We start from the raw sequence: 22,575 nt of genomic DNA, 5'->3' as shown, positions 1-22,575 counted from the left end.
CTGCTTTCATGGCATTTTTACGTTACAAATTTTCGATTCATTTCGATTTTCCTCTCTTTCCTTTTTCCTCTTTTTCTTTTTTCTTTCCTTTTTTCCGTTTTCTTTTTTTTTTGGTTGTGACTCGTCGGGGGGGGGGCAGTCTGCCCCCTTAGGTACCCTAGTGCCTTGCAAAGTTTTAATTAAATTGGGATTGACATATTTAGTCCATTGTTTTACTGCCAATTGGAGATAAACTTTTTATCAGTGAACATGCACTAAACATTCTTATCCCGGCCCCTTTTTTTCTATTTGGAAGTTTCGGCGACACTGCATTGGTCGGCCGCTCTAGTCGGTCGCTTACGTCACGCTTACGGACAAGATTTTGTAAGTATTTCGAAACAGATTTCTCAAATTTCGTCTATAATGCTTGATTTTGAGGAAAGTTATATACGATTTCTAGAATACTATGATAATGAATGAGTAATATTTGCACGAAATTAAGAAGACTGACAATGAATCTTGATTTTGTTTCGTTCTCACCGCTCACTCACTGTCTCAGTCCCAACTGTGACAATTTGTGTGTGGTGTGGACCATAGGCGTTACCGTTACGGTCAGCTTTAGACCAAAAGCTTCGGTCTCTGTTTTGTTGGTTGTTCAGCTGAACTCCGTTGGCTTCACTCACCAAATACAAAGACCAGAGTTCTAGCGCGATCTGTACAGGGGACTCAATGGCCATATGTTTATGTACTTAAGATCGGATAAAACGGGGAAGTGAATTTGCGCGACAGCCGAAGTAAGTCACTGTAGCCCACTCCTAGTACCAATGAGGTCCAAACATTAACATGTATGGACCTCATAGCCATAGGCGACATTACCCAAAAATATGGGTTAGACAATGCTGTTCTGATTTCCAACCCAAGACTTTGGTAAATGTACGCCTTAATACAAATTGGAGTTACGTGATATGACTTTCATTTGTTGGGGAGACATTAAAAGTATTAATTAAGTAGTTCAAATTAAAATATATTATCATTAAACTTACATTTCAGGCCCTTTTTGTTGATTTTCGGTGAGCGTTCCACACAGCTGCGACGAGTGATCAACTCCGAAGTGATACGCGAACTGGTCAGCTGATCGGTCAGGTGATCGGTAGATTATCTTTTTGTCAGACGTTCATAATTTATGTAAAGCGTATCAATCTTCAGTATCTTGATTCCAAAGTATCAGTATTGCAGATAAATGTCATTATTGATTGGAATCAGTGGCGGATCGGGGGTGAGCATTTCTGCCCGATCCCCCTATTGAGATTTGTAGTAAATATTTTGGAATTAAATACGTTGTTCATACTAGTTATGCGACCCCTCCCTTATGATGATCACAGCATTATTTGTAATGGGGATATTTCGTTCATAATTATTCTTGTCTCTTCTTTCTCCTTTTTAGCCTTTTTTGCTTGTTAAAACCTTTTTTCCTTTTTTTTGGGGGGGGGGGCTCGCCAAATTTTACGTGGGTCAAAATTACCTTCATTTTTTTAGTGACAATCTTTTTTTCATTCGTCCAGTTCTACGCTAGACAAAATTACCTTCGATCATTATTATAGTTAAAAACTTTTTTTTATTTTTTATTTATTTATTTATTTTTTTTTTTTGGGGGGGAGGTTGCCAAATATCACGCGAACGTTTGTCAGCTTTTACTGTTTTATTCGACTTATAATCAAATATTAAATGGGGCTTACCACAGTTTTTTTTAAAGTCAATTCATAAGAATATTCCTCCTCGGGATTTGAGCTTTCTTTCATGAAATATCAATTTTTTTCATGATTACCAAAAATACTTAAAATTTTTTATCGGTGTATGCCTATAAAGCTTTAGCTCATGCGTTGCTCCTGCCATATTTTAATGCTGATCAACTTTATGCTTTTAATGAATTCCTAAAAACAATAAATTCTCAGATCATCAATTTTGTCGCAATCGAATAATTCGATTGCGTCTCTCTATCAGTTTTGAATATTCATAAAAAATATCAGCTCGTGCTCTTTGCTCATAATATTTTGATTAGTAAATTCTTCTCTTATATAATCGAGTCGGATAGATAGATAGATAACTAGAGAGAGAGAGTTGGGGGGGGGGTCCCTCAGCTACTTGTCCTCGCTTATTTGTTATTATTTGTTATTATGCTCATGTTGTGAGCTAGAGCTTTGTGTTTTCACATTTTTTTCTTTTTCAACCTTTTTATTGTCTCGGAGCTTCCCTCTATTTCTTTACACTATATTATAATGTAGTCCTGTTTCAATCATTGGCGGCGGAAGCCCCAAATTTTAGGAGGGGACAACCTAAAAAATTTTGACAAGCAAAAAAAAAGGCTCTCAACCCAAACATTTTAGGGGGGACGTAGGAAAATAAATTGACAAGCAAAAAAAAAGGTCAACAACAAATTTAGGGGGGAACGTCCCCGCTTCCGCCGCCTATGGTTTCAATTCTTTTTTTGTTCTCATTTCAATGAAAACATCATTATTAAACTGACGTAGAAGACTTTATTACGAAATTTTGACATTGTTTTGTCTCATTTGTTTGGCTTTCTTTTTTTCTTCTCCTCATCTTCTTTTTCTTCTTACTTTTTCCCTTTCCTTATTTTCTCTTCAGTATTTCATTCAGGTATCCGCCAATTTATACAACACCAAGCATATAGAGGCGGATAATCAGTGAGGGAGCATGACGGTGTGCCGCTCTAAAAAAAGGAGGAATATTGGAAGAAAAAAAAAAGAAGAAGGGATGGGGAAAAAATAAAGAAAAAAAAAAGATGATGATGGCAATGACGATGATGAAAATTATCTTGGTGATGATGATGGTTGTGGTGACGGTTGTGGTGATGATGATGGTGATGCTAATGATAGTGGTGATGATGATGATGACGAGATGTAATTTTGTTATTTTGTCTTTGAAAAAATTAAGTAGTGCAAAGTTGAATTCATTTAAAGATTATTATGAAAACAGCAGAAAAAAAATTGGTATGCGTTCGAGGAAAATCCATCCCCCACCAATCTTTTTCAAAGGTAAGATTTTTTTTTTGCCCGGGGGGGGGCCACTTCCATTCACGAGTGGATACCATGCGCGACCATGGGGTCTCGAAAAGCACCCTAAACACGTAATTTCCATATTCTGAAAATGCACCCCTTAACAAGTATTGGCGTGTGAAACCCTACCCTTAACAAGTATTGGAAACAAAACGATACTCTTGGCAAATATTCCCTGAAATGAACCCCTAAACAAGTACAGGAATGTTTTATTGTTACGGGTCCTTCGGTCGTCGGCTTTACCTTATTTGGTTTAGTACGACCCCACCTTCTACACCTCGCGCAAATCGGACTCTAAACACGAAGTGTTGGAGCAAAAAGGACATCCTTTATAAAACATTTTGATTTTGTTTTATCATCCCCGCATATTAGACCCTAAACACGACGGTTTTCCTAGCGAATTAATAGATACCCTTTTTTCGTTATTTTTGTGTTTTTGACACCCTTATCACGTTACGTAGGTAACGTGCCCTATCGTGAAAAGGACATCCTTTTTACGTTTTTTTTGGTCGCGCATGGTATCCACTCGTCAATGTAAGTGCCCCCCCCCCCGGCCCCCCGGGTTTTTTTGTGACGGCGTAGGCCTTTGCAAGCAGCTATTATTATGGTAAAAAAGTAAATGAAATGTCAAGAAATACATGATAATGATTTTTATGGTACATTTTAGTAGGCCTATATCAATTCATACTTGTTATCAAAAAGAAAAAAGTGGGTCTTTACGGACCATTAAAAATGGGAAATTTGGGCATTTTATATTTAGGATAGAGCAACTGCTTGTTATAGACGTCACAATAAATCAAGCATTCTAAATTCTATCAACTCCATTTTTTGTCAAATAACACCTTCATCGATATTTTGAAATGATTTTTCTCATATTTTCATCATCTTTTTATCAGGGTGAAATTCCCCTTTAATTTACAAAACAGATTCGCAAACAATATCAAGAGTAGTGGGAGGCAAGGGTGGAAATCTAAGGTAGGGGACCAGGGGCTGGAAAACAGGCAAAAAAAACAAAAACAAACTAACAAAAAAAAAAGGAAGGTTTATCACCCCCAAAAGAAGGTCGTCTCGTCCAAAATACATGTTTTACTTCGATTTAAATGATGTAGGCCTATTTCTTTCCATCATATATAAAAGAACAAAAATAGTAGGGGGACATTTGATAATGTGCCCCTACTATTTTGGGTTAGGGGGAAGTGTCCCCCTGGGATTTGCGCCCATGTGGGTGGGGGGTGCTGCACCTCCTTTCGGAATCATTATGGAACAGTGTGAATAGTCGCTGTGATTTCGATCTTCATACCTATAAAAAAATAGAACAAAAGAACGCCTTGACCACAGGCCAAAATGCCTAACAATTTTCCCGCGGCATTAACAACTCTCGTAAGGGGCGCTCCATTTATAAATAGAGTTGCATGTGTAGCTGTCTATGGCAACAGAATCCATCGCAGAATTGAAGCCAGAAGCGTGGGAATTTGGCAGAAAATTCAAGAAAAGAACCGGTGAGTACCGATTTAAGAGTAATTATATATTCATTAACATTTATTGAATCATAAGAATAAAGATTTTTTACGGAAAGAAAGCTTAGTTCTAAGCTAGGGCTGCCCAAATGCGCGTGAGTGGAGTCTCAGTTTCTTAACACGGGTAAGTATTGCGGTGTCGCCTAGAGTGCTGTAGCCTAGGCCTAACTGTTTTTGTTCCTTTCAACTTCATTTTTCTCTGTTTTTTGGCAATTAATGCCAAGAGGCACTCATTCAATGAACAAGGTTATGATATAACCTTGTTCTCAGTTGCATCCCCATGTGTGGCCAAATAATGGTGGCAATGTTTGGCTTAATCATGTTAATTTCTCTTTTCATATGGGACGAATGCTTGATTTTCTTACACTGGAGTGTCAGTTTTCATTACAGTTATTCATTACATAACTTGGCACTTATGTAAATTTAATTCTTTAAATTATTTTTTTCTTAATTAAAAATAGAGACTGAAAAATGAAAATTTTCTTGCCATATTACTTTCCACCAATAGAGGGCATTCACAAAAATATGCCCAAAATTCAAGTTTTTGAGCGCTCTGGTGAATACAAAAATTACTCCCAAGTTACTAAAGAAAAATAAATTGCAACTGTATGGAAATCAGTAATTTTGGTTACAAAAGTGATATTTTAATGATTTTTCAAAGTGTGTGCTATATACAGCATTGGCATACATAGTCCTACTTGTAGATTCTCAACAGGCAGGATGGTTGCAGTGAACAAGTGCCAAGAGGGAATATAAATTTGCATTTTGGTCGAATTAATTTTCAAAATTTATATTCATCAAAGACAAAAATTGAAGAGCCCCGACGGGGGATTTTGCATTGCAAGTCCCCTAATGGTGGCTGCACGATAGCGAGCCGTCTGTGTACGAGGAGAAATTTTTTTTAAAATGTTAATAATGTTAATAATAAAAAAATCAACAAAGAAGCCTTCACAATGTTAGACTTGTAAAAAAAATAAAAAGAATGGGCCGAGGGTGAATGGAAGAATGAAGGAGAGAAAGGAAAGAAAAGAGATGAATTGAGACTGAGAGGCAAGAATTTTTTGATTGAATGAAGATTGAAGTAAAGGAAATAAAGTAAAAAAAAGGTAGAATAAAAGAAGGATGAAAGTTTGAAGGAAAGGAAAATGTTTCCTTCATTCTTTGAAAGAAAGAAAAAAAAAACTGGAAGGAAGGATGGGAAAAGAATAAGGAAAAAATGAAAGAGGGAGGAAAGAATGAAAAAAAGAGAAAATATTGGAAGGAGAGAAAGGACAAAATGAAAAAAGGAGAGGAAGGGAGAAGGAAGCAAAAAAAATTTTAAGGAAAGAAAGAATGAAGGAAATGAAAAAAAGGAAATTGAAAAAAGATGGAAAGTAAGAGAAAGAAGGAAAGAAAAAATAATGAACAGAGAGAGAGAAAGGATCAGGAAAGAAAACTAAGAAAGATTGGAAATAAAGATACCAGTAGATGAAACAAAAAAAAGGCCAGCAGTAAAGAATAAGGAAAGAAGGATTGTTAACTAAAAAGTTAACAACAGCGAAAGAAATACACGGGCGGCGGGTGAATTTGCCCCGGAAATGCCTTAAGTCGCCCTCGAAATCACCCAAAATCATGCTTTCGGGGGGCGACATTACATCTTAATGTCGCCCCCGAAATTATTGCCGAGCAATAACAACTCAGCGGCCCAAGAGCGCCATATGCTTGAGCTCCACTTAACATTTAAATATAATAAAATATCCACACTCGAAATCATGAACAAGCCTTGGAAATAGCGAGCACAGTTTCAAATTCTGAAATTGCGTCTTTTTTCCTGTACCACATTTTTCCATACACAAGGTATGAAAAGAAAAAAATCAACGCAACGATCGGGAAACGGTTGCATGTATAGGGGTCCATTGTGCCTACCACCATGTGTAATTTATAATGCACATTTTCCCCTACAGATATCACAATTCTGTGATAAAATCTTTCGAATTACACAAGAAATAAATCCCAGAGTCTAGTAACCTCGCATTGGTGAGTTGTCATTCGACTTTGCTTTTCAAAACGGCCTAGTAACATCCAAAATAACTTATCATATTTGCTAATTATAACTTAAAAATCATTTGTTTTATTTTTCTAGGGGATGAGGGAAATATCAGGCAATAAATTATGAAACAAAGCTCCATCTATTTTACAAGGCCGGCAGGAGGTTCACGCATTGGCGCTAGCTAGCCAGCCTGAGCTCTGTTTCTCTGCAAGAGCTCTGGGGGACAATTCGCTCAGTAAAGGCCTCAATGATGATGATTTTCTGTTTCAGACAGAGTTTACGATATCAGTATGGATATCTAAGCACTCCATACACCTCCCGCAACATGGATACCATGCCTGTTGATTGACCTGCCTAGCTGGCCTGTATAATAAACCTGTATATAAGTTCATACCAAAGTCTCCACCAGAGTCCTTTGTATTGGATCATGGTGGCAGCTGAAACCAGTGATCGCCTTTGAAATGACAAGGATCAAGTAACCAGTTACTGTATTGTTGGGAAGTAAACTGCATGTCTTTTTACCGAAATTCGCATGTTTCATAATCTACTAACCCAACGGGCGCCCGCGAGTCGCCGCCCGCTAGCCCCGGCTATCGCATCGCTACTGTACCGTACCGTACTGTGCATACCCAATGCACAAGGAGCGAGATGCTAACGGTAACTGTAAACAATTAAATATAGCCTAAGTAAGTTATAACTGTGTTCAATCACTGGCACAGAGGTCTGCATCATAAGATCAACATACACTAAAAGTTGATAAAACCTAAATTACTTAATTTTCTGGACTAGAGTGTGAACAATGAATTAATATTTTCCTAATATTAATTGTAAATCTGGAGTGTGAGAAGTGAGTGGGAGTGACCAGCATTTTCACTGCATGAAACACCTAATGACATTCACACAGGGCTGTGAGTGCGTTACAGGTATCATCACCAGTCGACCTGTGACTGTAAGGAGCGTTCACACGTGGATATAATCAGACATTAATATCTACACTCATTCATTTAAATACCTAAATACGTACAGCGAACATACACAATGAGTAGTGGAAAATATCCAGAAATGAACTGGGAGGCAACAGACCTACCCGAAGAGTTCCAGCTTTTCAGACAAAGAATGGAGCTGATTCTAGCAGACCAAGACATAACTGATCAGAGAAAAATGGCTATAAAAATCAAGATTGCTGTAGGCAATGAAGGCTTGCGTCGACTCAATGCATCAGGGCTATCAGAGACCGATAAAGAAAAACCGCAAGAGCTATGGAGACTATTAGAGGCACAGTTAAAGGTCAATATCAATTTTCGCATACACCGCTTAGAGCTAATGCGGTACAGGCAGAAACCAGATGAAACGATCGATGAATTTGTTACCAGGTGTATGGAGTGCTTAGATATCCATACTGATATCGTAACAGGTATATTATTCAAAACTGCCAACAAAGTTTGATGATTTCTTCATTGTCATGTATATTTAAGTTATGAGTTCATTCTCACAAAATTTAGACTCCCCCATAGAGAAGTGCAATTTTTGTGGATATCTGCATTTTCAAAGAACTTCAGGAAAAGTTAGGGTATGTGGGCCTTAATCACATAGCCAAGTACAGGTTATTGTACTGGAATAGATGGAGTAAAAATTAGATATTGAATTCATTTATATCCAAGTTCACCTCATAGTCACACCCATACAAACGCACCCACATCCAAGATTCTAAGCATGAAAAAAATAACTTAAAAAATCATACAATATCAAACAATAAGTAATAATTCATTAATAAGTGAACAGGTATTCCTCAAAAAAAATGTAGCATTTGAAAAGAGCCCCCAAATGGAAAAAGTAGCCCCCAAAAGGTAGAAATGAAGCCCCAAAAATTTTACAAAAAATTGAAAATGGAGCCCCCGAAAAAAAATAATTAAGTTTTTCCCTGGTTAATAACTATTCTTGGTAGTTTAACACTATTCCAAGAAAGGGTTGAAGCAATCAGCAACCCAAAGCACGATGTAAAATGCAAGTAAACCAATAAACCATTAAAACAAAATGAAATTAATAAAAACTAGAATTTAATTCGTCATGCGGACGAATTAGGTGGTCTGTCATGATTTTTCATTCAGAGTCGGCTAATATATAAAATGAATAATTTAGATATGATTGATAATCTTGATTCTAGACATCCTAAGAATAAATTTTGACCATTGCTCAATGTGATTATTAAGGTTTCCCATAGACTTTACACGTAAGCAATTTTGAGAATTACAATTCCAATATTGCAAGTGAAAAACGGGCATGATCCCGGCATCTGATCAAAAAGTGGAGGGATAATTACCGAAAGCCCAGAATCTCAGCTATAACATATTAAAAACTCCGGCAAAACTGACAAGAAGAAATGGAGATATGGCTCACGAAATAGAGGAATGTCGAATCTAGTTTTGAGAAAAAGTCATGTCCCATAGAGATTACACACAAAATACATGTGATATGAAAAAAACAATTATAATCTGTTTTATCTTGCTAAATTTTAACTTTCATACCTTTTAATTATCATAAAGGATCATGTAAGAGGTGGCAAAAAGAAAAAAAAAACGAAAAAAAAATCATCTTTTCTACCCCAGGAATCGAACCTCCGCCCTCGAGAAAGCAAGTCAAATGCGTTATCCATTGAGCCACGATATTCCCCATAGAGATTACACGTAAGCAATTTTGAGAATTACAATTCCAATTTTGCAAGTGAAATACGGGCATGATCCCGGCATCTGATCAAAAAATGAAGGGCACACTTCCGATAGCCCAGAATCTCAGCTACAACATGTTAAAAGCTCAAGGAAAGCTGACAAGAAAAAATGGAGATATGGCTCACGAAATAGAGGAATGTCGAATCTAGTTTGGGAAAAAGTCATGTCCCATAGAGATTACACGCAAAATGAGGAAAAATGACATGCCTCTTTTCATCGCTGTTTTACACACTGATGCGTTTCTCAAAACGAACAATCATGTCGACTGAGGAGAAAGAGTACATTATAAACTACAACATATTGAAATCTGGGCGAAAAATGATCTATATTCGAGAAGTTACAGCCAAATTTGCATCAATTTGATGACGTCATTATTGAAAAAAATGAAATTTTTAGTTTGGGCGCCTATTTGATGACGTCACGATATAATTTAGGGACAATGGTGACATGAAATCAAATCTACAATTAATACTCTATCGATATATGAAAAAAAAATTGGGGGTCAACGGACTTTTTAAAGAGCTACAGTGAATTTACAATAGGCATGTTTTTGCCCATATATGGCCTATAGTGAGAGCTCGCGCGCACACGTGCTGCAAAGTTTAACGGGTGTTAATTTCTATATTAATGGTTGTAGAAGGTTGATCAAGGTATCAAATTGCTCAGAATTTTATTAGCAATCCAATGATATTAAAAGAAACGGTTTTTCTGCGTTGTGTTAAGGTGTAACGCGCGAAAACGCGCGCGCATATGTGCGCGCGCGCAAATTTTTGAAATGCTTAAAATGACCTGAAACGTACCCAAAAAAATTTATAGGTCATTTGGACGATTTTTTTACCTTTGACGCGCGCGTACGCGCGCGTAATGACCTCTACATGACCTTTGATGACATTGACATTTGACCCTTGACATGAAGTTAATGTCATGTAAATATTGTTAATTTTTGACAATTGATAATGAAGATATGATCAAATGAAGAATTTTACAAAATGGCGCGTAGATGACGTCATCATGACCATATGACCTTGAAAAGCTTATTTTGCCGTCTCTATGATAGATTCTATATATGACGAAAAAATAAGCAAAATTGATTCAGCCAATTCCGAGAAAAGTTGGCGACAAACATAGGTGCTAAGAATAAATAAATAATAAAGAAAGAAAATTCTGACGAAATCAATAGGTGATCTGTCATAGACAGACCACCTAATAAAATTAAAACTACATAATTGTCACCATTGTCTTCACATTTTGCCCCAACAGGATTTTCCTTTAAAGTTAACTCTAGAAGAATAAACAGCTACCATCAGCAATATCAGATTCTTTTTGGAAGTGAAAATCATCCACTGTTCTTGACGTCCTTGGCGGGTTCTTTCACATCGGGTTTTCTTCATGTCTTGTCAAGAACATCAGACTGAATGAGCGCAAAACGCCGCCAGCGAACACCAAACTGCAAGAAGACACCCACTAACACTGACCTCAATGACACTTCCGCTTCTTCACCTACTGTTGCTAAATCACCACAAGGTTCGCTCACTCCTTTCTTGTATTTTCCAATAGATGAATTCTGTATAAGCTGTTATTTTTTGCAAATTATAAAAGCCACTATTTTAACAACACTCAAATTTATTGACACATTTGGCAAGCAATACCCAAGTCCCCAACAGCAAAGCTGTTTGCAAAATCTTTTTGTACATGTAGTCAAGTAGATGTGATATTCACCTTGATATGTAAATTTGGGTTGGAAAAAGCCGGTAACATATTAATAATTTAGCCAGAATTTCTTCAACAAAAATTAGAGCCTAAATTCTATCATTAAATTAATTTCCTATTAATATTTGTTCTTTTACTGCTAATTTTATTTGTATTATCTTTTCAATAATTTGATTTTTCATTGGTCTTTCTTTTGCCTGTTTGTGACTTTGGATTTTGAAACTAGTTTATGTGAGGGGCTGTAGCTTCTATGCGGTTGAACCAATCTCTTGATTATTGACATGTGCACAGTAAAAATTATTGAAGGTAGCCTGTGTAGAAAAATTGTTCATTTTGACCGAGTGGAATTTGTGCAGTGCCCTTGTAAATTTTGATCAGTTTCTTTTGAAACCCAGTTTATTACTATTACTACTACTTTTACTACTATTACTACTTCTACTGCTACTACTACCACAACCACTACTACTACTACTTCTTCTTCCATACTTTTGCCATTACCACTTCTATTCCTACAGTGATGTTTGTATACCATGCGTACAATTCAACTAAAATATTCTATTTCACATGGATTCGCTTTGAGGCTTGATTACAAATGTACCTCTCACTTTGCTATTTTTTCCAGGACCCGACTCAGCCAAAAAGGTAAAACTTGCTGCTATTTATGCTGCCCTGAACTCAGACCCGGTCGATGTCGCTGGTCTACGCAAACTGGCCATCTCTCGGGGTGGCCTACTTACAGATGAGATCAGAAGGAAAGCTTGGCCCAAATTACTCAATGTCAATGTCTTTGATCCACCCCCAAAGCTCAGTAAGTTCTCAATGTCATCCTTTTTTTTTATTACCTCACCTTTTCTGGATAAAATTCTTCACTTTTTAGTCAGTTTCAACAGCTAAAGTTAGTGTAAAGCAGGTTGTAATACTAGGTATAGCATCGAACTTGAAATGGGCTGGTGGTGCTGGTAATGACATCATGATGTTTTCAGCTATCACCATTGTGCTTGATATTCTTGTAAACCTGTACCCATTGTTGGAGAATGATACAGTGCCTTGATACATGCTCTCAACATGACATGTGTGTTTTATAAAGCTATTTAGATACTAATGACTTAATGCGTGACTGGTGACCCTTTCTTTTATTCAAATGATATATTCCTTTGGCTATGTTAATGACTTAACAAGTACCACCCATGAAAATGTTCTTGTCTTTCATAAAGTCTTTCATACAGTTGTGCATAAAGGTCAGGCATTAAGTTGTGAGTAAGCAGCGTGTTTCGAAAAGCTTTATTAAACATCCTTCAGCCCATTCATCAACACTGAATTTTGTATCACCCAATTTCGTTTGTCCTTATCAAGACTTATGAAAATCATGTTTTTTTTCAACGAATTATACATACATCGTCGAAGCCTATTCAATCAGTAGATGCATAAAAAATCTTGTAGTTAGTGTATCTTCCTAAGTTTTATGTGTATTTTAGTGTTACAGGGAACTCAGCAGTTACTTTGGTAGGAAAACTTCCCTGGATAAGATTCCCTCAGGGACATTGCTGCAGAGCATGTCTCACCTGGAAGAGATGTCCCCCGACCATGTGTCTCCCCAGAGATCCCCTTACCCAAACTGCTACTCCTTTAAAAACGTCTTGCAAGTCACTAGAGAGGGTGGGGGTTGTGTTTCTGGGCACAATAACATAAAGATCAATGATTGATCGTAGGTTGATTATACACAATAATCATACAATCAATTGTATGAATCAGCTCTACTATCAATTGCTAAGCTTTATGCTTAGTGCACTGGTGGGTGCTGGTGGGCGTTTCATTTAGCTGCCCCTAATTTACAAAGGACTTTTTATGCTCGACTGGTGATGCTTTCTTGTTCTACATGATATGTCCCTATATAGCTGACTTAACTACGAACATGTTCCAGTTATTGGTAATCTTACAAGCAGCTTTATGAAGCACGCACCTGGGGATGTTTTACAAATTTTTAAGTATTACTTAGAGTCACACTTAAAATTCTAGTTGCATGCGGTATAAAAGGCATGACTGCATTGGTCAGATCATGCCAAGAGGACACACACTACTGTGTATTGATCAATAAGATTGCGCGTTGCATGTCATGCATGCGTTAAAATTTAAGTGCAACTCTAAATCATATACTTCAATCTTTGTGACACATCACCCCCTGGTGTAGTTGTCTTAGAACAGTAACTTAGTTTTCTTTTTGTCCACTTTAAAATATATCTTTTTGTTAACACTTAATCTTGTCTTTTGTATCTGACAATCTGCTTTAAATCTAGAAATGTCAATTGAGGAACATAGAGACTACAATCAGGTAGTATTAGATGTCAACCGATCCCTCAAGAGATTTCCTCCAGGTAGGTAGTAGTTTATCTCTAGTTTTGCTTAATCCTCAGAAAGTGTATGTCACTATACCCATTCATTACTGGATCATATGAATGTATGTGCCATAAAGCGGTTATGATGTGACAAATAAAATGGATAAAGTGAAAATATGTTTTGATAGATGACTTTACAGATTTTAAAAACCAAATTGTTTTAGACTGGTTACCCGACCAAATGAAATATCTGTGTATTTTTGTCTGTTTTATATTAACCTATTTTCCCCAGCTTAAGAGGGCTTAAACTTGTTGATTACCAAATTCTATAATTTTCCATTGGCTCTGTACATTTGGAGCTCTATATTTTTCCCATTATCCCATTATTTGTACTTCCTGGAATTTCAACAATTGTGAATAGTATGTTCTTTTGTACAAATTTGTTGATAATATTCTTGTGCATTAAATCAGGTCATAATTATGGTCAATTACGGTTTTTGCAAGTTATAGATCATGTTAAATATTTCATCTCCTTTGCTTATTTTCATTATTCAGTTTATATTGAAAACTAGTTCAAAACTGAAAAAAAAAATTTTCCTGACTTATTGGGGGGATTTTTGCTGGTCAATCACATATGAACCTCTATGTTTGACACTTGTTTTAAAGTTTGTTTTCCTTATCTCATTTTTTTTTTGTTCCATGTAATTTTAGGGATGCGGGATGAGCAGCGTGAGGTGTTACAGGACCAGTTAGTAGATGTCATAGTTAGAGTACTTATCAACAATGATCAACTACACTATTACCAGGTAAATCTCTTCATTTGTCACATTCTGAAAGGCATTTATCAAAATCCTCAGAACTTTTAGGACAATATGTGAAATGCATTTTCAATTCTAATTTTGATACGATATGGACATTTGTTTGGCCACTACTCTGATGAACAAGGTACATGTGTTAAAAAAAGGAATAATAAATAATGATAATATAATAAATAAACAGGCAAAAATTAGACCAACCTCATTGATGCACTGATCTGAAGTAGTTTTCAGTGGTTTTGAAATCTCAACTGGGTTCCTGACACAAAATCTCTTGAGGAAGATTATTCAATATCCAGGATCTTGAATTTGAAGGGGAGTTAACTGCCCAACTCTGTCTTTCATTGACTGTGAGTTATAAATAACTAGTCTGGAAATATAATGATTGTTAATACATGGGATAAATTCAGCTATATTCCATTTGTGTTGAGGAGCTAAAATGTATTTCATAGGAAAGCTACCCGTTTTGCTACTTGGTAACATGATTATTGTGGTAGTGAGTAGTCAATTGGTGTGTTCAAGTGGACCTATATATAATACAAGACTACTCTGCTCAGGATGTTGCATTATGGGTAATGAATCTGGCCATATATGAGCAGTAGAGGACTTGAGATGGGGGCATAAAGGCTGCTGGTTCTTGTGCCCTTTAAATGAGACCTCTATAATGTACACTAATCAATGAAGACAGAATTTTAGAGAAATGGTCAGAGAGGTTACTGATTTCATTGTCAATACATGAATTTGGCTTTAGCAATCTGCCTTAATATATTTCAGTCACTTCAGGAGACGCTCCAAGTCATTTTTAAAATGAATTTTTCAGCATTAGGCTTCTTTGTTTTTTCTGTATTGATTCAAACAGCATTTTTTCCTAGGGGGACTTTGATCTTTAATTTCTCGGCCAAGTTTCCTTCTTTTTTTTGGCTTAATCCATGTTTCAAATTGAATTTTGTCCCAGGTATGTGCTTGTAATTTGTTTAAATTAAAGTAAATGATTTTGTGTCATGGCAAGAATAAATGAACACAGAAATAATGAATAGAATAACTGTAATATGAATAACATTTTGATGAACGGAACCTGTTTCAATCAAGTCACATCCTCAGACTAAAAATCTATTAACAGAGTCATTGGTATCTATACACTTTGGATATCATTTAAATTTGAAGAAAGCATAAACATAAAATTACATGGGCATTTAGTACAGTGTGAATTCAATTGTTAAACTATGTCCACGGATGATTGATCAGGTCATGGGGTGAATAAAATATATTTGATTACCTTGAAAAGCGTACCTTTTATTAAAATGTTATATTATATTCATTGAATTTTTCTTCAAGTTAGTATCATGTCATTCTTCTGGTAATAAATGAACACTTTTACTTTCCTTTCCTCTTTCTCCATATTTCTTGACAGGGGTATCATGACATAGTGGTAACATTCCTCCTGGTCGTAGGCAAAGATATGTGTTTTTCTCTCATAGACAAGTTATCAACGCATCATCTTAGGTAAGAAAAGAACCAGTCATAGTGTGGTATTCTCATAGAGCTACACAGCTTTCATCAGATCAATATTAATCTTATTTTCCTCCTCAAATTGGCAACAGTTGATAATTTTCTATACATCTATTTATTATGTTTTCACTCTAAAGTCTTAACTATAGACAGGTACATTCTATTTTATATGACATCACAATGTAAATTGATATCTTACCAGCCTCCCCAAAACTGATTTCCAGGGAAGGTTCTCTGTAGATAACCAAAATAATATGATTTGCTCTTCAAAGTAAAAGCTAGAAAACTAGCTTATCCCAAAGAATAATTGTGTTACTTAACTCATTGAGTGCTTCGTGCACGCTACGTATCCTACTATAACATGCCACACTCGTGCTCGCACGCCTACTATTGATTGCTTTGTGCTTGCATTGTTTCCTACCCTCGCCTGCTTCGTGCATGACTGCGCACATTCGGAATAACAATCATTGTTACGCCGTTTTGCATTGTATTGCGCATCGCATGCACGCCGTAATTAGCACTATTGTGTGCGGTGTGAACTCTGCTTTCTGACAGATAAACTTACGCGGTTTACATTCGACTTTTTCGAGTTTTCTTCATTTTTTACAAGATATGGCTCCGCCTCTGAGAGAGAAGAGACCTAGGTTTTTGATCCATACAAAACACTCCACAAAATGGAACTACTTGATACAACTCATATTTTAGCGGTAAAGATAATAACCAATCCACATAATGAGGACATCATTATAAGGGGTATGAAATTTCCTACAACTTTACTACACAACATTTTGTGGATAAACTAATCGTTAGAGAGTTACAAGCAATTGTAATCATGACTATTGGAAGGAGTGAATACGACTCGCGATCCCGACTCGCGATCCCAAAATCAATGTGGCACAGGGGGGTTTTGTGGCTGGCACAGGGGATTAGCATCGGATTAGCACTGTGGCATTGGTTTAGTAGTGTGCGTGGCATGTTAAGAGTTAATACTGTCAGTATTTGAATTTGTAAAGTTGAATAAAACACAAGATACTAGAATTTCTTTGACACCAATTATTTGCAAACTGCTTGGAAGTTATTTTAATACTGAGATTACACGGTGTGCACATGAGTGAACCCCAAACTTCATACCATGTTTTCTCATTTTTTGAAGCTCCCATTGATGAATTTCTTCTACATTGAATTAAGGGCTTGAGTGGGTTATTTATCAAATTTGACAAGTTTTATATAATTTAAAAACTTACAATGTGCTATCTCAAGCTCAATAAAATTCTTAAATAAGGTAACTTATTGTTGTTTTGGGGGTGGCAGGTCTCTTATGATATGGGAAATAACAAAATCCTATTTATTTACCTTTTTTGTCATGTAACAGGGATTTCATGGATCGTACCATGGATCGCACCAAGCACATGCTAAACTACCTCTTGCCAATTTTAAGCAAATCAAATCCCAAATTACATGACTTCATGGAAAGGTGAGTGATAACTCTTCATAACCTTTAAAGGGATAGTTTGTCCCAACAAGGAATTGAAAAATAGTTCCATTGCCTATCCAACCAAGGAGGAATAATTCCTACTATACAATGTACTTTCAAAAGAACCACCTTTACAAATGTCTCTTCTCTAAGTTTGAACAATAAATGTCGGTAATCTTGTCCCAGTTAGTCTGCATCTCAGTTCTGGACCAAATTTGTTCAGCCAACGTACTTGATGGAATCTATCAGTGAGTGTGTGTGTACATCAAGAGGGTTTCTTGCTACAGAAAATACTCTCTTCCGTATGCCTTTGACTTGGCGATAGCTTCAGATGGTTCCGAGCAGTTTTGCCTTTGAAAATATAGTGAAAAGATATATGAAGAGATAAAAACTTATTATTTCTAAGGTGGAAGGGTGTTCTTACATATCACAGTAAACTTTATTTTTGTCCAATCTCTATCCATTTATGATTAGATCTGAAGTAGGAACAGTGTTTGCTCTAGCCTGGTTAATAACATGGTATGGTCATGTGCTGAATGACTTCCGCAGTATTCTCAGACTCTATGACTTCTTCCTAGCCTGTCATCCTCTCATGCCAGTCTATCTTGCTGCTGCGGTAAGTAGAGCTATTCTCTTTTATTAACTCTTTATGTGATTTGTTCGCATCAGTTCACACCCGTAGACGTGTTTCGTCCGCATTCTGCACAACCACATACTTCCCTCTTGATGTCCCTTTCTCCAATAGTTTTGTAGATTTGTTTTGGATACATCTAATTTCAAATCCACTAAGTGGGAGAGTTATTGTACCTTCTTTACAATTAACCCTTTGCATGCTGATGTTGCAATCTTGCACGTTCGTACAATTAAATGCAACAATTGCTATAATTAGTTTTCTCCCATTACTTCAAATTAGAGAAGCTAATAAAAGGCAATAGTTCTTGGATAACATCTAAATGATCATATACATCATTTGCGTGATATGGAAATCTTGAATTAAAGAGAATGACATGGAAACAATTGTCATTATTAAACCCCCAAATTTAATCCAGCGTGCAAAGAGTAAACAAAAATTGTCATTGAGCACTCTTCAGAGTATGATGCGCAAATGAATGGAAGCGAACACAACAAACAAATACAGCAAAGGGGGCATAGGCAGACTGGTGTGAAATAGTGAGCGCTGATTGGCTATTTAAGTCCTAACGATAAATTAGTCTTGCCCCCAATCTGACGGGAAAAACAATCAGAATAGAGAAAGTGTGGGCACAAACTTACCGTTTGGCCTTAAATAGCCAATCAGCGCTCACTATTTCTTGGCAATCCGTCTACGCACCCTTTGTTATATTCTTTTGTTGTGTTCGCTTCCATTCACCTGCATCATACTCTGAAGAGTGCACAACAAAAAGCTTGAGTAGTGCTCCTCTTCACGCTATATTCAAATTTTGTACCACCAAACAACTATTTAAAAAAATCAAAACATCATTCTGCAGACCCAGGAAGCAAAACCATCCTCCCAAACAATACAACAGTCAGGTTCATTATGAGATGTTATGCATGGTGCCTGTTTGAAAAAGGTGCTTTTGTCAGAGTTACTTTCTAGAGTTATTCCCTTATCTTTTTCACTATAACGTAGTTTGGGCAATACAAACAAATCTTGCCACAAGAACCAATATAAAAATGACAAAACTTTTGTCTGAAAGTTATCCAATAAATTTTTACATGGCAAAAAGCTCATAAATACTTTACATGTTTACGACACAATATTTCCTTTCAAAATGTTTAGATAAAAGTCCCTATGAGTAACAGAGTATTATACCATATACAAGGGTTCAATGCGAGCTGCTACAATAATGCAACACACAGGGGGTTACAGGTAAATGGAAGGGGAAGGGGAAGAAGGATGAGGAGGAGGTTTTGGAAACTTTTGAAAGTGATATATGTAGGGTCTTGAACTCTTAATACTGTTTTCAGTAACTCATGATTTTTTGGTCCGCACAAGGCCCATGCGTTAAAATATTCCACACCATTGCGTTCAGTAACTATAGTATAGCCGGGCACTAATTTTATGATCACCCATTAAGGAACTTGGGTTTGCAAGCCTGTCACTGGTCTGGTGCTGATAAAAGCAGCGTCAAAATAGCCCATGCCATTCATGATCTCAAAATCTAACGACTTAGCCCAAGACTTGTCCGGATCAGCGAGTTACTGAAAGCGGTATTAGATCCCTATCAAGCTTTGAAAGTGATGAAAAGGGTCTTAAACTTCAGTATAACCCCTTTCTCATAAATACCTGAGCATTGCAGCTTGTTGACTGCATTTCTTGACATGGCTAATACTATCAATAGAATGTACCTAAGCTTGAATCCATTGTCCGCCAAACTCCTAATCTCCTTATTGTTCACATTTTCACCCATATAAACAAGCAGGATATAGCCTTTACATCATAAATCAATGAAGTTGTTTACATTTTCACAGCCATTATCCCTTATCTATTGTAATTACAACATGGCTTTGATATTGCAGCCTTTGCTATTTTTGTATTTGTTCTCAGATTGTGCTAGAGCGTGAAGAGGATGTGTTAGCAGTCGAATGTGACATGGCATTTGTCCATAGTCTCCTCTCAAAGATCCCAGATAACCTACCAATGGAGGAGCTTGTCATCAAGGCCGGTGATCTCTTTGTGCAATATCCTCCTCATGTCATGGCCAAAGAAGCACAGATACAGTACAATAAGAGGTAAGCTATTGCTGATGTGGTTTGCGGTACACCATGTGGAGTGTTATAGAAACAGTGGATATAAGAAGTGGATAGGCAAGAAAGTGGAGATTTGAGAGTAGAGTATTCTTTCTTGAAAATAGTCCTGAAAAGGACTGAAAACCAGAAGGAATGTTGGATGGGAACAGCTTGAGTAGTAGAGCTGATGAGGAGATGCTGGCTTGAGTCGGCGAGTAGAGATGATGAGTAGTAGAGAGACTCGACGTCGGACAGGTTGACTGTCCGTCTTCAGGTTCAAGAAAGAATACTCTACTCTCAAATCTCCAATTTCTCGCCTATCCACTTCTCTTCTTCTATCCACTGTTTCTATAACACTCCACATGGTGTACCGTAAACCACATCAGCAATTGTACATGCCACCATGCAAACCTTCAAACAACATCCGAAGAGGTAAGCTGCTATAAAATGGTCCAACACACTCTTAAAGCCAGAAGGAACCAGCAGTCTTGTACGGCACTATGTCAAGTCCTCAAGTACTCAAATTGGGCCAGGTTGTTCACCCATAATGCAACATTCTTAACAGTGTAGGCTTGTAATATAAACCCACTTGAATGATAACACACTACTTCACTACCCAATACCATAATTTTGTTACCATACCATAATGAATATATTACCATAATAATTTTGTTGCCAAGTAGCAAGCAAATTCTTCTCCCTCAAAATAGTTTCCTTATGATAAAATTATAGGCTAATTTATTTTCTATATTATTCAGTTATCTCAAAAGGTGTATTTGAGACTTGATATTTATAACACACATTCAACGACTACACACAGTGGTGGCCTTTGCACTCACATTTAAACCTTACCTGTCATGAGCCTCATTAATTACACCAATTGTAAGCCTAACTCCAATCACTAATCTTAAGAGATATTACCTGAACAAGGCCAATAGTACTCAAACCAATCATAAGCCTAACGTAATCCTCTGAATCATATACCTAACTCAAAGCATAAATCCAGTCATTAGCCTAACTTTAACCATAAGCTCAACGACAAGAATTTTGGAATAACCAATAATAACCAAGAAGGTCAAAGGTCATTTTTGGTCAATTGTGTGCAACATTGTCAACATAAATTTTTCACAGGTTGTTTTTGCTAAATGTTTTGTTTTTCAGCTCAAGCATTACTAAACACAAAGAACTGGAAGGAAGTCTGACAGGTCAACGTCCTGACACCATCCTTCGCCGTCTTCAAGGCCAGGCCAGTGGTCGAACCCCGGGAGATTCGAGACAGAGTAACCGTGTGGTCAAGGTAGCAGTTTGGGCTATCTCAGCCGGTATCGGAGCAGCTGCTCTGGCTGTTTTGAACAGTGCAATGGAGTTTTGGGTATGATGGAGTATACTAGGTTTTATAGACAAGATAAATTCATTTTTCGACTCTGTACATCAAGGATGATTGCTTGAGGCATCAACGTTGGAAGTCATCAGAGCTTTTAGAAGTTAATGGGTGGTATTCTCAGTTCAGTGGTTTTGTTAAACCTTCATTAATCCTTGATGTAAAAGACCTTACAACTTTATGGAGTATCGGTTACCATCTCATCCATCAAGAACAAATCATCCCCTGTTCTGCTATCTTTATCTGCTTTCCCTTAAACCACTTCGCAAAACCAGTTTAGAAGATCACTTGGCAAGCGTTCTCATCACCATACTCCTTTTCTGGATTAAAAAAAAACACTTCATGTACTATAGTGTGCTTGTTGCTATGGGAATGATCTCAAAAAGGCCACATGTTGGGTGAAAATTAAAAACCGTAGCTTAGAAAATATCATCAGTGTTCTAAGCACCGTTTATACTTAGCAGCGTGCCCAACATGCACACCGTCATACTTTTGGTCAAAGATGGCTGCCCGGTTTAACAAGGCAAAGTGGTCTTGTAAACCATATAAGATGAAATATAGCATTCCATAAAAGTGGAGACTCTAATTCTTGTCTAATCTGTGGGTTTATTTATGAGAATATCAGTCAACAGTGGGATCTCATCTGGCAATGGACTGATGCATTTAACTGCATGCAGTCAGTTCTCTTACCTGGTACAATTCTTTCATGTAAGGCACCTTATCAAAATACATCTAATCAGTTAATTAGTACATTAACATACTGAATGTGTTATAGTCTGCACATATATATTTCTGCAATCTCTATGTAAGCTTTTGTCTCGCCTGCATAGCAGAGTGAGACTATAGGCGCTTCTTTTCTGATGGTGGCGGCGGCAGCATCGTCAACATGAAATCTTAACCAAAGTTAAGTTTTCGAAATGTCATCATAACTTAGAAAGTATACGGACCTAGTTATTGAAACTTGGGCATAAGAGTACTGGTAATCAAGTATTACTGAACATCCTGCCCGTGTTTCAAGTCACATGACCAAGGTCAAAGGTCATTTAGGTTCAATGGATTTGGACCATGTTGGGGGAATCAACTTTGAAATCTTATCCGAGTTTAAGTTTTTGAAATGTCATCATAACTCTGAAAGTATATGGATCTAGTTCATGAAAGTATAAGAGCAATCAGGTATCATTGAATATCTTGCATGAGTTTCTGGTTGCATTTGACCAAGGTCATAAAAGGTCAATCAACACAGTATTTGATTATCATTGAATTATGTTTTTTGTGAATAATTATTCAATAATTGTGTT

General features: G+C 36.8%; 1 protein-coding gene across 1 annotated transcript; it reads left to right on the top strand.

The window, feature by feature from the left end:
* Positions 1–293: 293 nt before the first annotated feature.
* Positions 294–22,331, top strand: LOC121407435 (TBC1 domain family member 20-like). Its single transcript, XM_041598503.1, has 10 exons — positions 294–363; positions 10,586–10,849; positions 11,658–11,843; positions 13,330–13,407; positions 14,080–14,174; positions 15,595–15,686; positions 17,065–17,166; positions 17,641–17,782; positions 19,715–19,899; positions 21,058–22,331. Exons 2-10 carry the CDS (start codon positions 10,741–10,743, stop codon positions 21,272–21,274), a joined length of 1,206 nt encoding a protein of 401 aa, XP_041454437.1. The 5' UTR covers positions 294–363; positions 10,586–10,740; the 3' UTR covers positions 21,275–22,331.
* Positions 22,332–22,575: the final 244 nt, after the last annotated feature.

The sequence above is a fragment of the Lytechinus variegatus genome, chromosome 2 (assembly GCF_018143015.1).
Source record: "Lytechinus variegatus isolate NC3 chromosome 2, Lvar_3.0, whole genome shotgun sequence".
NCBI classification, from domain to species: Eukaryota; Metazoa; Echinodermata; class Echinoidea; order Temnopleuroida; family Toxopneustidae; genus Lytechinus; species Lytechinus variegatus.
Note: the sequence above shows the minus strand (reverse complement) of the source record. Positions and strands in the feature narration are given on the sequence as shown.

Excerpts from the sequence above, each read along its gene's own strand:
- LOC121407435 (XM_041598503.1), top strand. The coding sequence starts at position 10,741 with ATGAGCGCAAAACGCCGCCAGCGAACACCAAACTGCAAGAAGACACCC. Across the intron at positions 11,844-13,329 it reads TGATCCACCCCCAAAGCTCA|AAATGTCAATTGAGGAACAT; the intron begins GTAAGTTCTCAA and ends CTTTAAATCTAG. Across the intron at positions 17,167-17,640 it reads TTACATGACTTCATGGAAAG|ATCTGAAGTAGGAACAGTGT; the intron begins GTGAGTGATAAC and ends ATTTATGATTAG.